The 23,634-nt window shown below is 36.0% G+C and overlaps 3 protein-coding genes across 8 annotated transcripts; all 3 read right to left on the bottom strand.

The window, feature by feature from the left end:
* LOC109712126 (uncharacterized protein DDB_G0271670-like) lies at positions 1,548-3,377 on the bottom strand. The gene has a single exon (XM_020235550.1). The coding sequence runs from the start codon at positions 3,059-3,061 to the stop codon at positions 1,772-1,774; it is 1,290 nt and encodes a 429-aa protein (XP_020091139.1). The 5' UTR covers positions 3,062-3,377; the 3' UTR covers positions 1,548-1,771.
* On the bottom strand, positions 8,469-10,192 carry LOC109711942. Of its 6 annotated transcripts, none has more exons than XM_020235322.1 (4): positions 9,980-10,192; positions 9,821-9,898; positions 9,605-9,730; positions 8,469-9,500 (listed from the first exon to the last, which is right to left on the bottom strand). In XM_020235322.1, the coding sequence occupies exons 2-4, from the start codon at positions 9,893-9,895 to the stop codon at positions 8,958-8,960; spliced, it is 744 nt and encodes a 247-aa protein (XP_020090911.1). In that variant the 5' UTR covers positions 9,896-9,898; positions 9,980-10,192; the 3' UTR covers positions 8,469-8,957. The 6 variants fall into 6 exon arrangements, with proteins under 6 accessions (XP_020090911.1, XP_020090912.1, XP_020090913.1 ...); XM_020235323.1 differs by having other exon boundaries at positions 9,821-9,895; XM_020235324.1 differs by having other exon boundaries at positions 9,605-9,721; positions 9,821-9,895.
* Positions 14,599-19,714, bottom strand: LOC109711746 (polyadenylate-binding protein RBP47-like). The gene is made up of 6 exons (XM_020234945.1): positions 19,291-19,714; positions 17,042-17,495; positions 15,955-16,013; positions 15,749-15,879; positions 15,533-15,629; positions 14,599-15,098 (listed from the first exon to the last, which is right to left on the bottom strand). The coding sequence occupies exons 1-6, from the start codon at positions 19,615-19,617 to the stop codon at positions 14,943-14,945; spliced, it is 1,224 nt and encodes a 407-aa protein (XP_020090534.1). The 5' UTR covers positions 19,618-19,714; the 3' UTR covers positions 14,599-14,942.

Raw genomic sequence — 23,634 nt, 5'->3', positions numbered from 1 at the left:
AATTCTAATTTATTATAAATAAAGTAATTCTAACCCATTATAAAAAAAGTAGAGTTTAGGTTTTACTGTTTAATAAATTATTTAGAGGAGGTTGAGTGTAGTGAAAGTCGAGTTCGGCACTTTAGAGGAGAAAGTCGAGAGTAGGTGAAGTGGAGCTCTAACGTAACTTGAGTTACATTATATTTTTCACTTACATTAAAACAAATAACGAAAGTGATGAAACTTGAGTTCCATCACTCCACTTACACCAAAACAAACGGGCCCACATTGTCTATAGATCTCTACACAGTAAAGCATTGTACGATTCTACCTGTACATGGGGCATCTACAGATGGGAAAGCTCAAAAGCTCATCTGGGACATTGTACTTAGATCACCTAACAATTGCTTTTGTTTTTAGAGGATAATCCCTGAGGGGGCAAAAAGAAACAAAAATAAAGCCCAAATAATTAATTTCTATACTGTTTAATCATGAACTGCTTATTCTTCAAGGTAGACCAAAAAAACGAAAAGGAAAATGCTAATGTTGTTTTCCTCTCTTATTATATGCAGTTTTTTATTGAGACTTTATTTTTTCCTTTGTTTATATTTATCGAGATTTAATTTCTCTTTTTTTTATCTTTCTTCTCCCATATTTTATTCAAAAGAATAGATGATTTTTTTTTATCCGAACAGAAAATTAATATTGGTCGATAAAAAAAAAAATTGATTGAATACTGAACCTATGTACACATAGTTAGGAATAATAATACTATTAGTAGTTCCATGAAATGTAATGCACTTATGTAATTAATTCAAAATAGTTCTTAATCAAAATGCACGTTTATAGAAACTCCAATCAAAGGGCACATTCTAGAAGATCTTAAAGGAGAAAAAGCCTTGACGGTTAAAAGGAGGTGAGTGCTCCTCTCCACATCATAAGTCTAAGGAAAGGTCATTCAAAGAAGTCATGATCATAATTCTGTTTTCAAACTAAAATTGTCTCCTACTAACATAAGAGGTACAAAAGTCTCTCAAGAAAATAACTTCCATTCTAGTAAAAATATTCAAGATTCAATCTAGCTTTCCATCGAAAGTGCTATTCTAGGAAAAACTCAGATTCAGTCAAACTTTTTATCCAAAGTAATCACCACGCTAAAATATCGCACGACTAGAAGATTTAGGCTTCTATGTGATATTACGTTTCATGTATCGCGATAAATCAGTTAAAATATATTTTTTTGCGATCTTTCCAGAAAACGCAGAAGCATATTTCTATATACTTTTACTCTAATTTTATCTTATCTAATAGCGTCGGATAGACTTCAATATCAAACTAAGCCTTAGTTTGGAAATACGAGATCACAAAAGCATGCGTACATATAATTTTGATATTCTAATATTGCAGGAAATTAAATACAGATTTTGTGAGCACACCAAATGAGACCTTAACTAAAATCTATGTTAGTCATGATCACCCAAATCTAATTAAACCACTTGTATATTTTTTAGTTATAATAATCACTCCAACCCAATGAATAATGATTCCCTTCTTTTGACTGGGTTAGATTAATCCAAAACCAGAGAATAAACTCAAAAAATAATCACCGACATACTATTCAGAAACAGACGACTTTATCTGTCTTTGAAATCCTTTACTTTATAAATAATTACAAATTACCCCAAATCAAAATGTCGGGAAAAAAAAAAAACGATGGAAAAAAAGAAAACACACAATTTAAAATTATTTATTATAGCTGTAGAGCATTATTAAAACCTTAAAACCAAATTAATTAACCTGAGTGGCCGCGCGTGTAGGCGGAGTTGCTGAACCCGCGAGCGAACCGGTTCACGACCGGGTTGAACCGGAAGCAGCTAAAGAAATGAACCGGAGCGGCCGACGACGCCCTCTTCTTCTGCTTCATCTCCTCCTCCTCTCCCCCGTTCGTTGACCCGCCGTCGCCGTTCGTTGACTTGGAGATCGAATGGCTCGCCCCCGACACTTTCGAGGGGGATGGGGATGGGGATACGGTGGAGGAGGTGAAGAGGGACATGGGCGAGTGCTTGAAGATGGGGTCCTTGGTTCTGTTTCCGGTGATTCGACCCTCGGAGGCGCTTCGGAAGAGGAGGAGATCGCTTAGCCGCCACCTCTTTCCTACTTTTTTGGTGGTGGTGGCGGAGGAGGAGGAGGAGGAGGAGGAGGAAGAGGAGGAAGAGGAGGAGGATGTGTTGGGGAGAGGGAGAGGAGGAGGAGGAGGAGAGGGGGAGGGGTTCGAATTAGGGTTTGGTTCGAAGGGGTTACCGAAGGGATTGGTGCGGTCGACGACTCCGACTCCGACTCCGACTCTTAGAGGGGAGAGCGATCGCGACCCCTTCCGACTCCGGCTTCTAGAAGGGGCGAAGGAGGGGTCCCTCCCCCGCTCCTTGGTGGCCTCGGCCATGGCGGCGACGAAGGGGTCGAACTCCTCCCCGCCGCTCCCGCGGCCCCCGCGGCCCCCGCGGCGGCGGCGCGGGGACAGCAGGGCCCTGATCCGCGGGGATCGGGGCGAGGAGGCGGCGCTGCTCCGGTCGTCCGCCGCGGCGAGGTGCTGGAGCCGCGGCGGGGGCTTCAGGGGGCGGATGCGGCCGCGGTCGAAGAGCTCGTCGGCGGCGGCGAGCTCCGGCGGCGGCTCGCGGGGCTCGAAGTCGAACGCGAAGTCGTCGTCGTCGTCGGCGCCGGCGCCGGCGGCCGAGGAGAAGCGTGGCTTGGGTGTGCCGGGCTTCTCCTCCCAGTCGAAGGGCACCATGGACGCGGTAGAAAAGGAGGAGGAGGAGGGGCGGGGGACGATGCCCTCCCCTCCGCCGCCGCCGCCGCCGCCGCCATGGGCGGAGAAGTGGGCGAAGAGGGCGGCGGCGCGGGTGGGGGAGGAGGGGACGCTGCAGTAGTGGAATCGGAGGTCGAAGGGGTTGTTGTGGTCGTCGTCGTCGTCGTCGTCGTTGGGCGCGGGGCTCGTGAAGAGGCGTGGGCTCGAGGGCGCGCTCACGTAGGGGCTCGTCGTCTCGCTCTCCAAGTGGAACTCGTGCACGGGTACGACCACCTCCATGACTCTCTCTCTCTCTCTCTAGATTCTCTCTCTCTCTCTCTCTCTCTCTCTCTCTTTCTCGCTTCTATTATATATATAATATAATTTGATGGGAGAAGGGGGGGGAGGTGGAGCAGAGTCTAAAATGGAAGCAATTGGATTACTAGACGAAGGAGGGAGGAGGGTCGGACGGAAAAGGAAGGGGAAACTGATGTAATCAGTACCCAAAAACATGAAGACCCCCTCAACTACGTTCCGTTTCGAGATGAACTCTTTTGCTTTTATTTTTCAAAATTAAGTTACATAAAGTTATATATTCTCTCAAAATTAATTACTGTAATTATCTTTAGTAAATAAAAAAATTGAAGCTTTTTTATGCAATTAAGTATAAGATTGAGCAAGTCCTAATATTAAAAAAATTGAAAAATCTATATTTTAAAATAAAATAGTATTGAAAACGGTGTTAAAGTTGAGCAAAGACCCCTCAACTATAGTGCAATTTAATAATTTTTTATTTTCATTATTAAAACATTCATATATTTCTTTTTTTTTTATTTACATAATTCTAGTAAGATAACCTAAAATTTCTGTTCAAATTTATTAAATTTAAACAATTTCTAATTTTACTGACTGAAAACATATAATTAGAAAAAAAAATTAATAGAGTAAAAAAAAAAAAGTTGAGGGACTCTTTTAAAACGTTATTTAGTGGAGGGGCTCTACGTACAATTTTACCCTTAATTTGACCAGGCTAAATAGTAAAACGCAAGGATGTAAAAATTTGGCGGGCGGGGGCTTGATGTAACCGTTAAATTGTGGGGCCCACGTGTCAGTATCAAGTTGAGTTAATAAAATAATTGATTAATTAATCGGGGTTGGAAGGTTCCAAATAACGCCTGTCTCAAGTTATTACTTTTATTAAATTATCAAATTATCAATTGTTTTAGAACAATCAAATTATCACTGTTATACGTATTTGTGTCGGGTAAATTGCACTATCGGTCCCTGAACTTTGAGTCACGTTTCAACGGGATCCTCAAACTTTTGATTTTCACCTTAAGACTGTAATTTAGCCTAAATTTAAATTTAAATTTCCTTTCCAAGTCCTAACTTAGTCCTTGTAATTAAGATTATTAGATTAAGCAAACCCTAATGAGCAGATAGAAGTTACTACAGTGGAAGATCATGAATAAATAACTTCTTCTTAGGGTGCAGTAGGTCCTGCAATTGCAATAATAGCTCGACTTTATGGCATGTTTGGCCGTCACGAAACACAATCTTCGTGCAGTCGATACGCTCGTGTGGCGGGAGTTTTAAGTGAATTCGCAAACTTCGGGCCCATATCAAAGTAGCGCAAAAGTAGAGAAGTAAGATGGATATCAGTGTGATCTCATGAGCTTTAAAATAAACACAAATAACGGAACTTGCCTGTTCTATCTCAGTCCCAATTTGGGTGTTCTGTTCACCAGAAATATGTTGGGAATTGGGTACTCGCTTAGTTGCTCTACTATCTGTATTGGAATTTTGCGACGAAAACGTTAAATTAAATTTTTATCATAAATCCGTCTACTCAACAAAATATTAGCACAATCATAAAAAATAAAAAATAAAAAATACGAATAAAATAAAATTTACTGATCAAGAAAAAAATAGACATATCTCATTTCTCGCTTCAATCTAAGCCATTTTTACTATTTTATTTTCTCTCTCATATCGTACAGACACCACAAAATCACTTGAGTTCTCTACTTTGCCGTACTCGCTCTAAAGCTTTAACTCCTCGAGATTAAATGACATGGAGATATATATATATAAAGCTCAGTGCAAAATGTATTCAAATCTAGTATAATTAAAAGAATAAATTTTAATTAATATTTAAATTTAAATTTATCTTCAATATATTTAAATATTTAATTTAATTTAAATAAAATTTTACAACAACAACAAATCTAATCAAAATCCTAACAAAATAAACGTACCCTTGCATGAATGATGTAATGAGTTCTACCGACATACTTAACTTCCAAGTGTAGCAAGCCTCGAAAGGTGTCTATAGTCGTCCAAAAGTTCAACGTACAAGGACTTGTCGAGACATAATTGCGCTCACTAAAAGGATCAATTTCTCCAACTTTATCATAAAATATTATACATTTCACCACATGCCCAAAGAAAACTAGAAAAATATGTTAGTAGAAGCAGCGCATCCTCTTATTCTATGTCCCCATATTTTTTTTCTAATTGCAACATATGCCACACCCTACATTATATGAAGAACTATATATATTTTTTTAAGAAAAGATAGCATGCGACCATTTCATTTAATTAGAAAATGAATTCGGCTATAGATTAAGACAGTCTGGACATCAAGAAAAAAAGAAAAGAAAAAGACAAAGAAAAAGAAGAGTAAATGCCAAAACGTTTCCACAAATTCTGAATGCTCGGATCTCCGTCAACAGACATCCCAGCGTATGTTTTGATTTTTGAAAACTTCTTCTATTACGTTCTAACCAGATTACCCATCACGTGACAGCGATGATCGTCAGTTCTTTACCCCAGTGTGCACCTATTTTGAGACTACACACTTTCCGAATTGTTGCCCTCTAAATGTGCTCGTGTGAACATAACGAGCCAAATGTTTGAACATGCCTCTCATATAAGACATTCGTGTATTAGGTTTGAATACAAATATAATAAATATGACCCAATACCTTACACGCCAATAATATCTTATTCCGTAATTTTAGTTGTGAGAGAGCCCGTACTCTTCGACCTTTTCCTTTTACTGCCAACATGTTACTGTTCTCTCCATCAACTCAATCTTTGTTAATTAATTTGTGAATTATTGACGAATTATTTACGAATTATTAAAAATTCAAATTAAACGGTCTGTTTACGAATTTTTACCAAAAAAAAAAAAAATTATTCTCGAATTTTTGGAGCAGCCGAATAATCGCGAATTATTAAAAATCTGAATAAAAAAAACTTATAATTTTTATATTTAAATATAGATTATCTTATATTTTATATTCTATATTGAATCTATTTTTTAAGCCGAAATTTTTAACGAATTTAAAAATTTAAAAACGAATTTTGTACGTATTATATTCGTATCGAATTTTTGCTGAATTCGAATTAACTAATTATGCTCTAAATTGGATTCGAGGGCTTATTCGCCAACACCATTAATGTGTGTTCTTAAACGCCCTATGACCATTCTCATGTTAGGTTCGTGAGGACCAGTAAGTGAAAATACAAGACACCACGACCGTGACATAAAATTATTTTAGTCGTATTGAAAATTAAATATGCAGCGTTGGAAAATTTGTGGCCATTGAGCCATATCGGTGTGTTACACACGTTGGTCCAGTAATTAATTAAGCGAGCCCTTTTAATGTTGATTAAATAATAAATATGCAATAAGATGGGTGAATGTGGGGCCCACGGGGTTCGAAAATCAAGGTCACGCAGAGTGGAGAGGTTGGATTTTGCTTCTTCGCAGGATTAGTGCAAAATTACAACCTTTTAGTATCCAAGATTTTAAATTCGAATAGTAGATTATTCATATTTCTAACTAAATTTATTTCTAAAAAAAATAAACGAAACGGATAGTATACTATCTATCTCTCTCTAAAAAACGAAAAGAAAAAAAAAAAAAACCTTCAAGAGCATGGATGGTGAATTAGGGATGCAAATAGATTATAGTTGGTGGAGATTTCGCTCGCAATAAGGCAATAAGTGATGACGAATAAAATGGGTTCGGAGTAGTAAATGGAGATATATTTATAACCCGAAATGGATTCGGGGTGGAAAGCAATGAATTAATCCGTTCCAAAATTACCCAACATTCATCCCACTAGTCTGGCTCGATGCACCCATTCGTCCCGAACAAGTGTTTAAATTATAAGGCCATTTTTATTTTTTATAATATTATTTGAATTTTAAATGCTAGTTATTTTAAAATAAATGTGATTTAAAAGATAGTTGCTTTTCTAACACTTTTATTATTTTTAAATTATATTCTGGTTTGGATCATGTGTCCAACTTAAAGCCGACATGAAATTCTCTCCTACATATCACAAACCTGAAATCAAGAACTATATGTATGTCTTGGTTTCCACATTACGAATATCCGAAATTTTATCCAAAACTCGTATGGAAGTGAAAGTGAACTCAAGTTCTTGCAAGTTATGCGCTTCCACATTACAGGTATCTAAAATTTTATCTGAGTCCAAATTTGTATGGAACATGTTTATTCAATGTTATATGGTTTTCTTTACACATGAAAAACGAAAACTCGACGATTTCATACTCGAATATTGATTTTGTTGTACCCAACCCGAACTAGAATAGATTATATATATATATATGATGCTATATTTAAATTTGTATTTTAGAAATATAGATTTTAATATAAAATATTTTGAAATATGGTAAAGAGAAATGATTAGTTTGGGCTCCGTTCTTATTTTGGGTTTGGTTATCGGGTTTAGGTTTGGGCTTTTGAAAATCCACCCTAAATCCAACGCATTAACATCCTCATCCACAGTGAGCATCAAATGGACTAGCTAGACCAGAAGGGTGTGGACTAATTGTGAAATCGGGTTCAGCCTAGTTTTCGGGCGCCACATGAGGTAATCTTGGGCTCAGGATTGTGTGGTTCACCTACTTTGGCCTCTAGAATTGAAATGAGATTCACTCAATTCCGATAGCTTTTGTTTATTTTATAAAAATTAAATTTCAGTTCTCATTCCACTTTGGGATAGAATAACCCAATCCATTTATAGCCAAATTCGAATTTAATTTTTGGATTAGTAAAGTTCTCTCTCTCACAAACACCTCTCCCTTCTCTTCATTCATCACCATCCTTTCTCTTAATCATTTTTCATTCTAATAATGAATCAAATACTTTGGATGATTCATTATTCCATTTTTTATTTCGATGCAACCTAATTTCATTTTTGGTTTCCCTTCCAATTATGAACCAAGCATGCCTTAAATGTAACTTCGACCAACTTTTCCTATTAGATGTGTCCAAAACCCTTTAATTCTGTGAATTTAAATGGCGAAAAAGGTATCTAGATACGAAGCTACAGCGCAGAACTCGAATAGCTGTGAAACCAGATCTTATGAGCCATCTCAAGGCATTTAAATGCATCTGTCCTAGACGCGCCGAGTAGTTGCAAATAGATCCACTCAATCAATGACTTCAAATCCTTTCCCAAATCAACTTGCTACCAATCCCACAACTCAGAAACTGACACACCTAATCCTTCTTGTAAGTAGTATCTAACCTTCATTAAGACAATAATACAAGTTTTAATAGTGTTACATAGTTCACCTACGAAGCAAGGTTGTATGAAGAGGTCAAGATTCAGATACAGAGAAAATAAAATAACTTAGAGAATCAGTATTTAGTTGAAAGCATTTGTAACAAAACGACATGTTTTCGATGATAGGAAAAACAATTCTTATGAGCAAAGTTACAATACAACTTGGAAAGAAACCGAAGATCGTAAAAAGGCACAGACAAAAGCAAGACATGCAGTAACAATCTCCATTTGGACAAACGAAAACTACAACAATCTAATGAGTATTCTAAAGAAGAGCGGGAACGCGGCGAAGGGTTCATAATAATCTGAATCCAAATATTCCTCGCGGTGTCAAATGATCACTGTACATTCCATTAGGATATGACTATCAGATATCTGAAGGTAACCGCAGAACAGTTCGAGAAACAGAAAGATCGTTCGTGCGAGTGATTGCAGATAGATCAAACTCAACAAAGATCTCACTTTAGTCCGCAAGCAAACACCGAAGAATCGGTGATAAAATTTGCACGAATCAAACTTGCTTCGGCATACGAAAGTGGTTTCCGTCGTTATTCTAGCTCCTCTTCTTTGCTATCTGAGGAACTTCTTCATCCAAACACATTTTTTAGCTCTCCTACTATCCGCCGCGACGAATTCTGACTGAAATAGGAGCAAAAACTATCAAAACCCGAGTCAGAATAAATGTTGCATCTAAACTGAAGAGGGGATGAGAGTGTTGCCAACCAATTCACATCAGCATCTGACACTCTCATCTCTGACACTACTGACTTGTTTGATTCTGATCCTTTCTTTACTGCTAATTGCTTGTGACATCTAGCAGAGTTGGTATCCAACTGGTTCTCTTTCCCACCCCGACCTTCGCGCATCGACAAGCAGGAATTTTGCTTCTTTATTGCTGCTTTCCCCCTCGCGACCTTTGCAACCGCAGAACAGCGAGAACTGACTGAAACCGCGCGCGGTTTCAATCCCCGAACAGACTCGGCATCCGAACACGAACGCCGATCACTGCACGAATCGAAGAAACCTCCGATGGCCTCTTCATAAAGGCCCTGCCGGAAACTCAGCACCTGCTCTTCGAGCCGGGCCACCTCCTCCTCCAAAATGGCGACTTCGGCGAGGAGCTCCAGCGTCTTAAATCATTGGAAACAAAAAACAACAACAACACTAAATTCAGAAACAAAACCTCTTGCAACAGTTGCAAAAGGAGCATTGAGTAAATGAAATTGGTTGCTACATGAGAAGGGAGATAGGGAGGGAGCCGAGGGAGAGCACCCAAAGGTCTAGTAAAAGCCCTCTGCAATGCTCTGTGAACATTCTCTTCATGCCTTAGCCTCCTCTTGAGCTTATCAATCTGCAGATGCAGTGAGATGAGAGAATATATAAAACATAGAATAGAACTCTTTTAGTGTTGTGAGAGATATGCATTAGTTTTAAGAGGAGGGGAAGATACATCTTGTTGTAAATCAATCTTTTTTCCTCTTCCAGATACTTGTGTTGTATTCTTCTTCTTCTTCTTCTTCTCCATCTCCTTAACAAACAAGAAGAATTTAAAAGAACAGAAACTGGTGAGCATCATGGTTTAGAGTAGTGAAAGATACCAATTACCCACCTGAAAACAAAAACTTCGATTCTCCGAGCTTCGTACTTGGAGAATGTTAGTGTGTATGACCAAATATGACTTGGATTCACAAAACCCAGCAAATGATTTTTTTATTTATTATTATTTTTTTTTCCTGTTGTGACCACCTTCAGTTTCGAGAAAGAAATCAACTTTGCAGAGGCAATAAAACTCAACTGAAAGGGAAAAATGACCCATCTCTTATTTCTCCTCTCTCTCTCTCTCTCTCTCTCTCTCTCTCTCTCTTAAAGCCTCTTTGTTTACTTATTAGTGATTTTTAAAATAAAAATGAACTGAACTAAAGTTTAGAGAAAAATTCTTTTGCCAAGGCTCTTTGTTTGATAAAAAGTTAATAATTTTAAAGCTGTAATTATCTCATTTTTATTTATTTTATTAGAAATATATATATATATATATATATATAGTCCGTCTTCCGTACTTTCGAAAGTACCGGAGGCCCCGTGCTTGTAAGTTGTTTTTAATGATAGGACGTTCGATTCGACGATCGGCTCCGTTAGGTATGAACTACCCTATTGAAACTATCTAAAAATCAAATTTTAGATTTTTTTGACATCATTTACTAAGCGATCAAAAGGTCTAAAAAATAACTATTTTAACGGTCGATGTGGCATATTTTTAAGTTCAACGGTGTAGAAGTATCCAAATTACATGAAAATTTAATAGAAAATTCTACTTAACATCAGTAGCAAGATCAATACTTCTGATTTAAAATTTGAATCCTTTATCACTTATTAAGGTGAAACAAGCATGCCCCCTGCATGGCTGTATCACAATCTCTGCGTCTCTGAAAAAGAAGAACAGAGAAAGAAAAAGGCTGCCAAACTTAACAACCCAATAAACACCAACCGCCCGAACCTAAAAACATGCAGCGGTGCAGAATGAAATGGCACGCAGGAAAAACAGAATGCCGCAGAAAAGAACAACGAGAAGGTAATTAAAAATAATAATAAAAATAATGATGAGCTGCTTACATATTAAAACGTAAGATAAATTTTTTGCCATTTGGGGTAGGGGCGGGAAAATTTGAATTGGGCTGATCGTGAGCGCGACAATTTGATGAGCCGTGTGATTTAATTCTATTTATGAATTATATATATTTTTTATATTCATATATTGCATGTGAGCTTGTCGATTAAATTCAATTCTTAAAGCTTAATTCTTGACTATTGTTTACCAGAACGATCCTAGATTTTTTGGGCGACACGAAAAATTCAAAACTTTTCTCCCCTCTTTTTCTTGAAAGAAAGATAGCACGCTACCCGCTTCATTCAGTTAGAAAATGAATTAAGCTATATGGGTGAGGCAGCATTGTGAAATAACCGTTGTACTCTAAAAGTTTAAGCTGTTAGAGAATGGTATTTAAACATTTTTATATTTAACACCCTCCCTCACGTCTGGGCTCGAGACTTTTTAATCGGCCCATGACGTCGGCTTGAATTAAATTGGAGGAAAATTAATATGCTAGGAGTCTGGTGTAACTCGAACTCAGGACCTCCTGCTCTGATACCTTGTGAAACAACCGTTGTATTCTAAAAGCTAAGCTAGTAGCTTTTGTAGCTTTTAGAGTACAACGGTTGTTTCTCTTAGCTTTTAGAGTACAACGGTTGTTTCACAAACATAGGCCTCAAAGGATGGCGAAAAAAAAAAAAAAAAACGTTTACAGTTAGGTCACCTTCTAACGTTAACAGTTGGGTCACTTCTCCGGCCTAATTTTCTTCCACAGGTCCGTCAACTGCTTAACAATTGGGTCACTTCCCCTCTTAGTGTTAAATTATATACAACAATTGTTATCTTTGAAAAACTTAAAACTACCAAAATATAATATTTTTATATATATTTAATACTTTTTCTCATGTTTAAACTAAAATTTTTTTAATAGATTCAAAACGTGGGCTTTGAATTAAATGCGGAAAAAAAATTAAACAGCGCTGGAAATCTAATGAAATTCAAATTCAAAATCTCATACTCTGATACCTCAAGCTCAAATTCAGTACTTCTTGTTCTGATACCATATTAAATTACATGAAACAAAAACTTACGTTGGATTTCCAACGGTATCATATTTTTATATTATAATCCTACCTCAATAAAGTTTTTGTAAAAAAATAGATTTTAGTAATAGAAAATTTTAAATTAGTATAGAAATATAGACTATTAGTTGATTTGAGTTATGATATTCTATTCAACTTTGAATTATAGTGCTAGCATTGTTCACCCAAAAAATTGTTGCATCACTCATCTTCTGTTGCTCTCGCTAGTTTGTATTTGGAGAGAAAACATTGCCTGCGCCCTGTACGTCCCAATTACATTACTTTACTATAAACATGCATGCATCTGTCTCATGCATTGGCTCGTTTTGTGGTCTCATTTTTTTTTTCCCTTCTTTTTTGTTTAAAGAACTATTTAAATGGTAAAAATATGAACTTATCTGAAAATATAAGTTATTTTGAATCGATTGTCAAATCTTTTTAAATTTTTATTTTACTATTTAAAATTTCAATTCGTTTAATTTGAGTCCGTCAATAAAACTTCAAATACAGTATTTGAATATGTTGCTTATCTTTACTTCTTTAGTTAGTATATTATATACAATTCTCATAACTGTAAATTTATGAAGGTAAGTAATTAATTTAGATTTTAGTATCATTTACTGATTCAAATACACAAATTGAAAGATTAGATAGTACACTTAAAATTTTGAAATGTTAGAATCAAAATGATCCATAATTCACATAAGTCCTATACTTATCATTTTTAATTTATTAATAGACAAATGATCAAATTTAAAGTAAGATCCTGAAATCCAAGACTCATTGATTTTTTTGAGGTAAAACCCATAGACAAAATCTTTATTAATGGAAGCTAAGCGGCTGTTTGGTTTATCGAAAAAGAGTAAAAAAAATTCAGAAAAAAAGTTTTCTGTGGAGACCCCTCTTTCAATTTTTGGCTTGTTTGGCTCTGGAAAATAAGCATTTTTAAAAGTATTTTTATATAACTAAAATCAGAAGTGAAAACATCCTTATATCTTCGCAGATCTCTTTTAAACAATAAAAAAAAGGCAAAAATGAAGCGACAAAGGTTTTTTTCTCCAAAATAGGAATACAAAACAATTAACATCCTCATTCACTTAACAACTGTAGTAAATTAGTAATTAAAAGAATGGAAAGGAAATAAAAGAAGTAAAAGAAACAAAATCAAAAGTTAAAAAAGAAAAAGGTGTATTCTTGGGAGGTCGAGAAAAAAAAAAAAAAAAAGGAAGAAAAAAAGTAAGTGTTGTTAGTATCACGTGAAGGATGAGTGAATGGTAGAATGGTACTCCATAAAATCCAAACGGAGGCTACCAAACCTACCAAACATTTTGGCTCCTCTCTCTCTCTCTCTCTCTCTCTCTCTCTTTCTCTCTCTCACACATGCGCATGTGCATGAGTGGGTGCACATGTGCTAACCACGTGACATTCATTTATTATCATAGGATTCATGAGCATAATATATATATATAAACTATATTTAAATTATAATTAAACTTTAATCTTTATGACTCAATTGATTCTTAAGCTGATACGCGTTAAAAAAAAGATCTTTCATAAGGCATAATTCTAGTTTTTATAAAAGAATAAGAAACAAATATGAACGAATTTGATTTGCCGTTTTTATGTGTAAGGCACATCACTAGCGATTGGATCTGGATCGGATATTAGTAATTGTACAAAGGAACGAAGCAAATTGAGCCATGGTCATAATCGGTATTGTCTTGGAGATAAGTCTAGTCACAATCGTAATTTGCGAGCCACAAACACCAGTGAGATTGGGTTCGGACACGAATGATTGATCTGGACCCACTAATGTGACCTCGCGTGCTCAAGTAGATGAAGCATTGAAAGTCGAACAGTTTGCAGATTAGTGGTCCAGAGAGTTTAGAGACAATCTAGTTTAGTGAGAAAGGATATAAATAAGCTTCATAAAAAGACCAATTTAGCTTAGACAGTACTTTAAGATGGGAATTTCTCAAACCAAATGGCATGGTTATATCTCAAACCAAATGGCATGTTAATGAGGGATATATATATATATAAGATGGGAATAGTACACTGCCCAATTTATAAGGATAGCAAATCTATGCATAAGTATGAGATAATGAAATGTGCAATTTCTCAAACCAAATGGCATGGTTATATCAACTTGAATCAATACTCTTATCCAGCATATCCCTACTATTCCACAAATAACAATTCTCTAACCAAACACTGCATTACATAAATTGTAGTTGCTCAAGTGAAAACTAAATTGTGCTCTAATAAATGTTCCGATCGTTACCGGTAGAACAACATCAATCAGTATCCACAGTCCACACCATGTGGATGAATTGATGTTTTCATCCAAACTTAAAATGATATTTGCCCTCTCTCTTTGGAGTGATTCCATTAAAAAGAAGCAAACAGGGGCATCCCCACAGAAGTTTGCTCTCTCTTTCCATTCATGTGACAAAAGGTGTCCATTTTTCCACTTTATCCCAACACATATTATGGTGAAAGGACAAAGATGCCACATAAGTAGTACCTTCTTAGTATTATATTTTCGAAGAGAGGAGATTAACCATAGCAGAAACAAGCCTTTATTTGTTTGTGCATTGCAGCACAATTTAACATTCATAACTTTAGTATATGAATTCTAGTAGGCTAGCATTATTAATGACCGTCGTTACAAATGTTGGACTTAAAAGCTCACGCGTAAACAGGTTTACAATTACCGTGCTTACTTCCAAAATCCAATCAAAATTTTTTAAAGAATTTGACAGAAAACTTAAAGAAGTCAAACAGAGACTTATGCTGGTTTTAAAAATAATCTACTATAAATAGCTAGTTACTGCATTTAACTCACCTAATACCCATCTACTTGTCGCTGCTCATTTAAGCCGGTTCGGAAAAGGCGCTCTTCAGTTCACCTGTTGCTGACTTCCGTATATGGAATATGCCCCATATGCGGCAGGATACATGCTCGGATGCATAGGAGGTGTGGCGTAACCATATCCGTTGTAAAATGGTGTTCCGTAGTACATACCGTTCCACTGAGTGCCAGCATCTGCCCTCGGCTACAGAAAACAGAGCCAGATAATGAATTAGGGGAAAAGAAAAGGTGTTTTTACTTCAACTGTATAGTACATAATCAACTTTAACTGTAAGTTAATAATCTGAATCGAAATCTGGCACGAATCCATTAGCCAGGAAGGTTCTGGACATAAAATTCAATTAACTCCATCAAAGACAAATCGTGCTTTTTTGACTCACTTTTAATATTCGCAAACTCCTTGGTTTATCCGTGACCATTACACCAGTTATTTTTTTGAGTTAAAATAAAATAATCAAAGAATTAACGCATCCATCAAAGCTTCATAAATCTACTCGGATAATCTATGAGAAGGAAGAAAACTGCAAATGCTCGCAACATATAATCTATTAGGAGGAAGTATTGTTATATAGAGATTTAAGCCTATGATAAGAACCAAGTAATGCTACCAAGACTTACCTGTTTACTTGATGGGTGACGACCCCATGAAAGACGAACCGTTTGGTTCCCAATAACTTTCCCATTCAGCCCTTGTAATGCTTCTTCCGCATTCTTTCTGCCAAAGGGAAAAGATGTTGCATTTCTAAAATGTGCAAGATTATTTTGGTAACTAAAAAGCATGATAGATAAGCCAAGCTATTAGGCTTACAAAATCAAAGATTTATTAGGGTTTACCTCTCAACAAAGTGCACAAACCCACATTGTTTTCCAACTGGGATTTTTATTGAAGCTACCTCACCATACTGAGAAAAGGCTTCCCTGAGATCCTCTTCGCTGACATTTGGGTCGAGCCCTCCAACAAATACCTAGACCAGCAATAAGATAAATTACAGAAAATGTAAGCATACACAAACAGCTCCAGAGGAAGAACCATCACTCACTGTTGTGTTTGTTGAATCTCCATCAGATTGTGCTGACGCACCATTGGGTGCAGAACCACCTAGGATCAAAGACTCGTTAAAAAACTAAACAAACAACCACCAGTTAAATCAACTAAGAGAAAATAATCTTACGTTATAAGCAAAATGATTTGTTCGACCAATTAATGATTTATATATAGCAACTTACAATCATTAAGAACCAATATCAGAAAATAGTAGACCAGTAAACCAGACATCATTCTCGTATTAGGCTAAAGGCGGAACCATACATATAGCATTAATCAGCTTAGATACCTTCTGCAGCTGGGTGTGGTATCAATAGAAAGATTTTATAGCAGATATTAGGCTGACACAAAGAAGAATCTAGTTTGTTTGTTTTCTTCGATTAGTTTGAGCACCATAAAACTTGTAAATGAGTCCTACGAACAAAGGTATCCTAAATAAGTTGACGTATATCGGAATCCATAATACAAAGTTGCAACATATATATTTCCATGAAACTTACATCTGGCTACCACATTTAATCTGCCACAATGAGTCCACTAGTGCTAGATTCACAAATTGAGAGTTCAGTTGCATTAAGACATGTCATATCTATAAAGAGTCAAGGGAAGAAGGTCAGTTCACTTCTCCACTATAAATAGCATTTCTGAGTCATATGAGCTACGAGGGGACCTATCAGAAAGTATACCAAGAGAAACATTACCAAGTGCAAATGCAATGGCCAGAGGGTCATTTCATCAAACCAAAGACAAATAATACTCTCTACTAACATGCTAACCACCGTGTAATACCAAATAACAAAGACAATGAGCCAAAACGTGAAACTATAAATTGTAATTAGGTAGTTGATTATACATTAAAATGCATAATAAAGCATAAAATAACACAATGAAACACCATTGCAGACCCAAAAAAAAAAAAAAGAAAAAAATAAAGCTACAACAAGCTATTCAGAAGTTCACAAGCATAAAAACAGCTACAAAAAAAAAAAGAAAAAACAGCTACAACAAGCTATTCAGAAGTTCACAAGCATAAATAATTTACATGCATGCACGCAATATTTTTGTACAATTCTAAAATGTACCTGAAAACTTTCTGGGGGTCGCAGGACCGATCCGCATAGGCCTACTAGAGCAATATACACCATTCATTTCATTCATCGCTAGTGCCTTCTCATCAGCGTTTCCAAACCTAACAAAACCGTAACCCTTTGAACGCCCTGTGTTTGCATCCATGACAACTTTTGCACCTTTCACTGATGGATACTTGCTAGCAAAAACTTCCTGCAGTGTTTCATCAGTGACATCGGAAGCTAAATCCCCCACAAAAATGGAGTGATCAGAAGCAATATTAGAGCGCCTATCTCCCATGCTGAAGGATGCCCAGTTCAGCCTAAAAGGCTGATCAGTGTTAGGCATTATATGACCAGCAAAGCTTTGGAGTGCTTTTTCAGCTGCTTCATGTGTATAGAACTCTACAAAGCCATATCCCTCTGACATTCCAGTTTGCTTATTGCGAATAACCTTGATGGATATCACCTACAAAATGCTAAAAGAAGTGATTACAAAGAGAAACTAAGTAGGCGTCTCCAAGTGAGATGAGAATGTAAGCAAACATAATTAAGGGGAAGGTGTTTAATTATAGTAATAGCAAAAAATTCCAGTACAGTGATGCACACTCAACCATACACGAGAGAAAGAGCATATGTTATAGGCGTTTTCAATAAGAACATGTTTTGAAAAGTTCACTGGTTAGTTCATAAAGAAAATTTAGATTAAAGGTTGCCCTCCAACAATGAGTAGCTATACAACTAGAAGTGCATCATTCCTTGCCATGTAATATTTTTAACTCTCAAAAAATTAAATATATAAATAAATAAATGAGCAACATCAGAATTTTCATGATTGAGAAATTCTACTATTTTTTTGGTAGATTCATTGTCAAGAAAGCATCTATACATCTGATGAAGAAGCGAAATAATGGATTATGTAAAAAGAACTATAAGAAAGTGACATATAATATTATTACTAAGTTAGGCACAAATTTGTATACAGTGATTCATATAAAATTATAGATAAAAGTTGGTAAAAATGTTATGGAACTTACCTGAACTATGATGCATTTTGATTCTACTACCCGACCTTTAAAATTTTGATTTTGCTACCCAATCTTTTAATTCCTTTGAGTTGAGCCATTTAATTGTCCCTTCACTTCAGGATTTTGGTGCGGTGTTTGTTTTAATGGGCTTAATTAGAGCATAACACATAATTAATGTGACCGTTAAAGCGAGTGATGCTCCCAAATGTTGTAATAGAAGAGGCATTAAATTGCTCAAATCAAAAGATAAAAATTTTGATTTAGCTACCCAGTCTTTCAATTCCTTAAGAGTTGAGCCATTTAATTGTCTTTTCACTTCAGAATTTTGGCGCGATATTTGTTTTAATGGGCTTGATCAGAGTATCACACATAATTAATGTGACCATTAAAGCGAGTGATGCGCCCGAATGTTGTAATAGAAGAGGCATTAAATTGCTCAAATCAAAAGAAACGAAAATTTAGGTAGCTAAACAAAATTTTTAAAGGTTGGGTAACATAATAAAAATGGTTGATAGTGCAAGTAATCTTCATACATTTTTACCGTAAAAATTTAAAACTCATTATAAAATGCACATCCCCACAAAGGCCCAAACCCAAAATAATTTTTTCATGAAAATCCAAACGAACTTTTCTAGAAATAACGATCTTGAAAATCCAAACTCATCATTCTTGATGAGCATCATAACAACCACCAGCCGAACATTCAAAAGCATCCTAAATAGATAGAAGTTGATTTTCTAAATAGGATTTCATCAGATCTAGAACAGAAGTTCCAAAAAATGTCCTGATATTGCAAGTTTCATTCCTTGATTGCAACTAGTCTTAGCTCTTTCCCAACAACCGTAGCTCAACGGGTATATTCCATTTTTTTCTTTTTCCAAGACAGGTTCATCTGTTATAATTCTATCCAATAATGGAAACTGCAACACATTTTCTTCCAACATAGTTTGCATAAATGTCAACTTCTATTTATAATCTAGGAGACACTTTAATTCGAAAAAAGGAAGAAATGATATATAGCAACATCTTGAGACCTAAAATTAGTCCCAAAATTGCACCTAACATAGAAAGGATGAATCTTTCTTGACCACCAATTTCATAACCAAAAAAATAAACGAAAATTTTGACACTTTTACTTCAAAATATGAAGAATATGATTTCATTAAACTCCAATGAAGATTTACTATAAGACATTGTCATCAAGAAGGTAAACGAATCGGAAACCCTAATAATTACCTCGCCGGTGTGGGCGAAACAGCTATGTAGGTAGTTCTCATCCATCCAGTAATGGAGATCGCCCACCCAGATGGCCCTATTCTCCTCCCCGCCACCCGGCGCAGCCGCCGCCGCCGCCCCCTGGTAGCGCTGCGGCGACGGCGACGGCGGCGGCGGCGGCGGGTGGCGGAACGGCACAAAATGCTGCGGGAACTGCGGCGGTGGCGCCGCTATCATCTGGTGCGGCATCGCCATCGCCGGCGCCGGCGAATACGGGGCCGCCGCCCACTGCGGACGTTGCCGGGGCTCACCGCCGCCGCCGCCGACCTTCGCTGCCGTGTGCTGCATCTTAGGGTTCCGGTGCGGCGGAGGGATTCGCCGCCGCCAATGAAGGAGAAGAGACGAGGTCGAGAGAGAGAGCGTAAGAGAGCGCTCGCGAGGAGATGTATAGGGGAGAGAGTTGTGGCGAAGAGACGTGATTTGGACCGTTGGATCGAGGGCACGGGGGGATGTAATAGCCGTTGATGGGGGCTTGAGGTGGTGGGAGAGTAAGAGGTTGACCGCGCCCGCGTTGATGTCGGCATCCACTGGTCCCACCTCGCCGAATTCATTGTTTAGTAATAGTCGGCATCATTTCCTACTCAAAAAGAATTATATTAAGCCAAACCAAGAAAAACTCTCCTATAAATAATTAAATATTTATCTTCTAACTATCAAAATTTATATTTTACATTCTTAAAATTTTAAAAATACTTTTAGAGGCACACAGCGTTAACAAAAATAGTAAAATATCCTAATTGTCCTTATTTATTCTGAAAAAAAATATTAATTTTCAGTATATCTAATTATAGATTTTAATTAATCAACAAAACAGTAAAAAAATCCTGACGGTGGGGGCTAAGTACACTAATTTAAAGTTTTGAAGCAGCAAAATATAGGTTCTTGAAAATTAAAGAAAAAATAAAAAAATTGGCATTTACAGAAAGAGTTATTTATATTTTAGCTTAATCGCTAATAATCATTACAAAAGTTAATGAGCTAACGAGCAAAAATATATGCCATCAAATGCGAATACCAGGATTTAGAACCGGCTTTAACATCATACAATCCAAAAGATTGATCTAATTGAAAACAGATGATAATTTGTCAACAATGATCAGTACTCTTAAATGTTCCTTGAAAGAATATGAATTTTGATCTTTTACACAGTATCTCAAGGTTATATATTTCATTTTCGTGAGGACTACATGGGACAAGCCAACAAAATTCTAGTGGGCCTGCAAAAATAAAAAATCTAGATTGTTTTATGCTCTCATTGGTGCAATTTTAGACACGAATCTTATCAATATAATTATACAAATACGATGGTTTCGTTGTTATTTTTGTTGCGACAAACCGCCAACTTTGAATAATTCAACACGTAACAATGACTCATATATCGACTGTTTCTAACACAAATGGCAAAAGGCTTGATGGTTAATACCCGAGGTTCTAAGTTCGAATTCTAATTGATTCACATTTTTAGCTAAATTTATTTTAAATAAAATAAATAAAGAGGGTAGTATCTATCTCTCTCAAAAAAAAAAAAAAAAAACAATGGCTCATATAAGCATGTTTTTGTTAAAAAAACATAAGGGAAATGACAACTATAAGGGCATAGAATATAAAAAACATAAGGGAAATGACTTTCTTAAAGTTCTTGTTTCACTTATACAAATCAGGATCTATTCTTTTTTTTTTTGAGAAAAAGGTAACGCGCTACCCGCTTCATTCATTCAGTAAGTAAATTAAGCTACATGGGTGAGGCAGCAAGGCCTCGACAAAAGGTGGGAAGAAAAAAAAAAAAAAAAAGTACGGTCACTCTACTGGACTAAGTTTCCTCCACAGGTCTGTCAACTGCTTAATCTTATAAATACCGACGGATGGGTCGCTCTGTGTCGTTCCGAAGATCGCTTTATTCCTAGATTCCCAAGAGACCCACCAGCAGGCTATAATTCCTGTAAGACCGGTTGCGATCGGATGTGTTCTCGTTCTTCCTACCCATCTATCCCAGACTTGAGGCACTTCCTCACCTAGATCTCCTAACTGGACATCCTCCTGGGTCGTTACCATAAGAAATCTGGTAATTATGCACTGTGTGAATAAGTGGTTGACCGTTTCCTCTTCCAATCCGCAGAGCATGCATTTCGTGTTGTCGGTCAATTCTCTCTTTACCAAATTGTCAGCTGTAAGAAGCCTCTTCTTAAGCAAAAGCCAACAAAACACTTTCACTTTTAGGGATAGGCGTAGTGACCAAATCCTACTTGTACGTGCATCCTTCGTGCCTCCGTCACGCAGAGCTGAATAAGCTGACTTCACCGTAAAACGTCCGTCAGTGCTCCAACGCCAGTGTACACTGTCCTGTCCCTAATTAATAGGGGCATTGGAAATCCTGTTCATAAGTGCTGTAATGCCAGGGTACGCACTAGGATTAACAGTGATGTCACCACTCAGAATCGTTTCCCAGCACCAACCATTGCTACTCAAACCGTCACTGATTTTCAGGTTTTTACGAGGAGATAAATTAAACAACTCGGGGAACGACGAACGTAGCGTTGTTTCCCTGCTCCAGCGGTCTTCCCAAAAGTCGATATTTCGTCCGTTACTCAGCTTATAAAATGCTTCCCATTTATAAATATCTTTTAGATTTAGTACTCCCTTCCACCAGTAGGAAGGTGGTCTGAACGATCGTCCCTCTTTCAGCGGTCTTCTTTTACGATAGAATAAGTTAATTTAGTCCATTACCCAGCGTTGTTTCCCCGCTCAAGAATCAGGATCTATTCTTGTTGTTGTTTCAAGCATACTTTTCCCAACTTAACTAATATGTTTTTTTTTTTTTTGGGAGAAATGCTTTAATATGCTGACTCATTTAAATCTAACCATTGTTATGATTGATTTCTATATGTTAGTAATCTAGTTACCAATCAAGATCAATTATAATTTTATAAACATGCTAGTCAAATACCAAATTTGATGACATCCAATAAATTTTTATTTTCTTATTTAATTTTGTTACTTATGAAATTAGATAGTGGCTAATTCGGTAAGTAACTAACCTTTGGATTCAAAATTAAAATTTAACCTGAGTTTAAACTTTATATTTATAATTATAATAGTATAAATTAAATTTTAAACGAGTAATAAATTTTGAATTCAAATTGTTAATTCAATATTAAAATAATATAAAAGTTCAAAAATATTATTCTATTTTAAATTCAAATTTTATTTATACTGCAGTTATAAACCCAACTTTTATTATTTATTTAAATAAAAAGTTTTAATTTTTGAAAATAAAATCCAAATTGTTATTTCAATATTGAAACAACATTAAAGTTCAAAAATATATGTCAATCAAATTTAAATTTTAAATTTCGATCTAATTTTTATTATAGTTATAAACCCAATTTTTATTAATTATTTAAACGTAAAGTTTATATTTTGAAAATTAACTTCAAATTATAAATTTAAACTTAATTTGCAATATTATTATTTCAAATTATCTTTAAAATGGTTTTCTTCTTATTAAATAATACACTACGTTGGAAAAATACCTTGTTTGTTTCCGCATGTAATATTGCGTTCCGTATATCGCGATGAGTCGTTTACAATATATTTTCTACGATCCCATCAAAGAACGCAGAAATATATCCCTATATACTTTTTCCTCAAGTCCATTTTATCTAATAGCGTTTGATAGGTCTCAATACCAAATTAAGCCTAAATCCTTTCGACTTGATTATGGGCTGAGCGCATGGTCCTGTGGATTTTTCTTTTTTATTTTTGACTTATCTCAAAGAAATATATATATATATATATATATATATATATATAGAGTGAGGCTACTATGCTATCGGAAGCACGGAGCCGTGCTTCCAGCTCGTTTTCGATGTTGCGACTTTTGAATCGTCAATCGGCTCCGTTAAACTTGATCTAGAGTATTTGAAGTACCTAGAAAATAAATTTTATGATTTTACGATATCATTTGCCTAGTGAAGATAGGGCAAAATCAACGGCTGAAAATAAAAATCTTACAAAATGTAATAATATGATATTAAAATTTTAAATCAAAGAAATTGATCTTGTTTTATATAGTATAAAGAATTTTCTATCAAAATTTCACGTGATTTGGATATTTCTACACTGTTAAACTTGCAAACGCTCACTACGGCCGTTGAAATTTGTTGATTTTGAGCACATTCGATCACTAGGCAAATGATATCGAAAAAATAATAAAATTTATTTTCTAGGTACTCCAAATATCTAGATCAAGTTTAAGCGAGCCGATCGACGATTTGAAAGTCGCAACATCGAAACAACCTGAAAGCA

The sequence above is a fragment of the Ananas comosus genome, linkage group 6 (assembly GCF_001540865.1).
Source record: "Ananas comosus cultivar F153 linkage group 6, ASM154086v1, whole genome shotgun sequence".
Taxonomy (NCBI): domain Eukaryota; kingdom Viridiplantae; phylum Streptophyta; class Magnoliopsida; order Poales; family Bromeliaceae; genus Ananas; species Ananas comosus.
This window is presented reverse-complemented; position numbering and strand designations above follow the sequence as displayed.

Excerpts from the sequence above, each read along its gene's own strand:
- LOC109711746 (XM_020234945.1), bottom strand. The coding sequence starts at position 19,617 with ATGCAGCACACGGCAGCGAAGGTCGGCGGCGGCGGCGGTGAGCCCCGG. Across the intron at positions 15,880-15,954 it reads GAGATTCAACAAACACAACA|GTATTTGTTGGAGGGCTCGA; the intron begins GTGAGTGATGGT and ends TTGCTGGTCTAG. Across the intron at positions 15,630-15,748 it reads TTTGTGCACTTTGTTGAGAG|AAAGAATGCGGAAGAAGCAT; the intron begins GTAAACCCTAAT and ends TCCCTTTGGCAG.
- LOC109711942 (XM_020235320.1), bottom strand. The coding sequence starts at position 9,946 with ATGATGCTCACCAGTTTCTGTTCTTTTAAATTCTTCTTGTTTGTTAAG. Across the intron at positions 9,731-9,820 it reads AGATTGATTTACAACAAGAT|CATCTGCAGATTGATAAGCT; the intron begins GTATCTTCCCCT and ends CTCATCTCACTG. Across the intron at positions 9,501-9,604 it reads CTCCCTATCTCCCTTCTCAT|ACGCTGGAGCTCCTCGCCGA; the intron begins GTAGCAACCAAT and ends CAATGATTTAAG.
- LOC109712126 (XM_020235550.1), bottom strand. The coding sequence starts at position 3,061 with ATGGAGGTGGTCGTACCCGTGCACGAGTTCCACTTGGAGAGCGAGACG.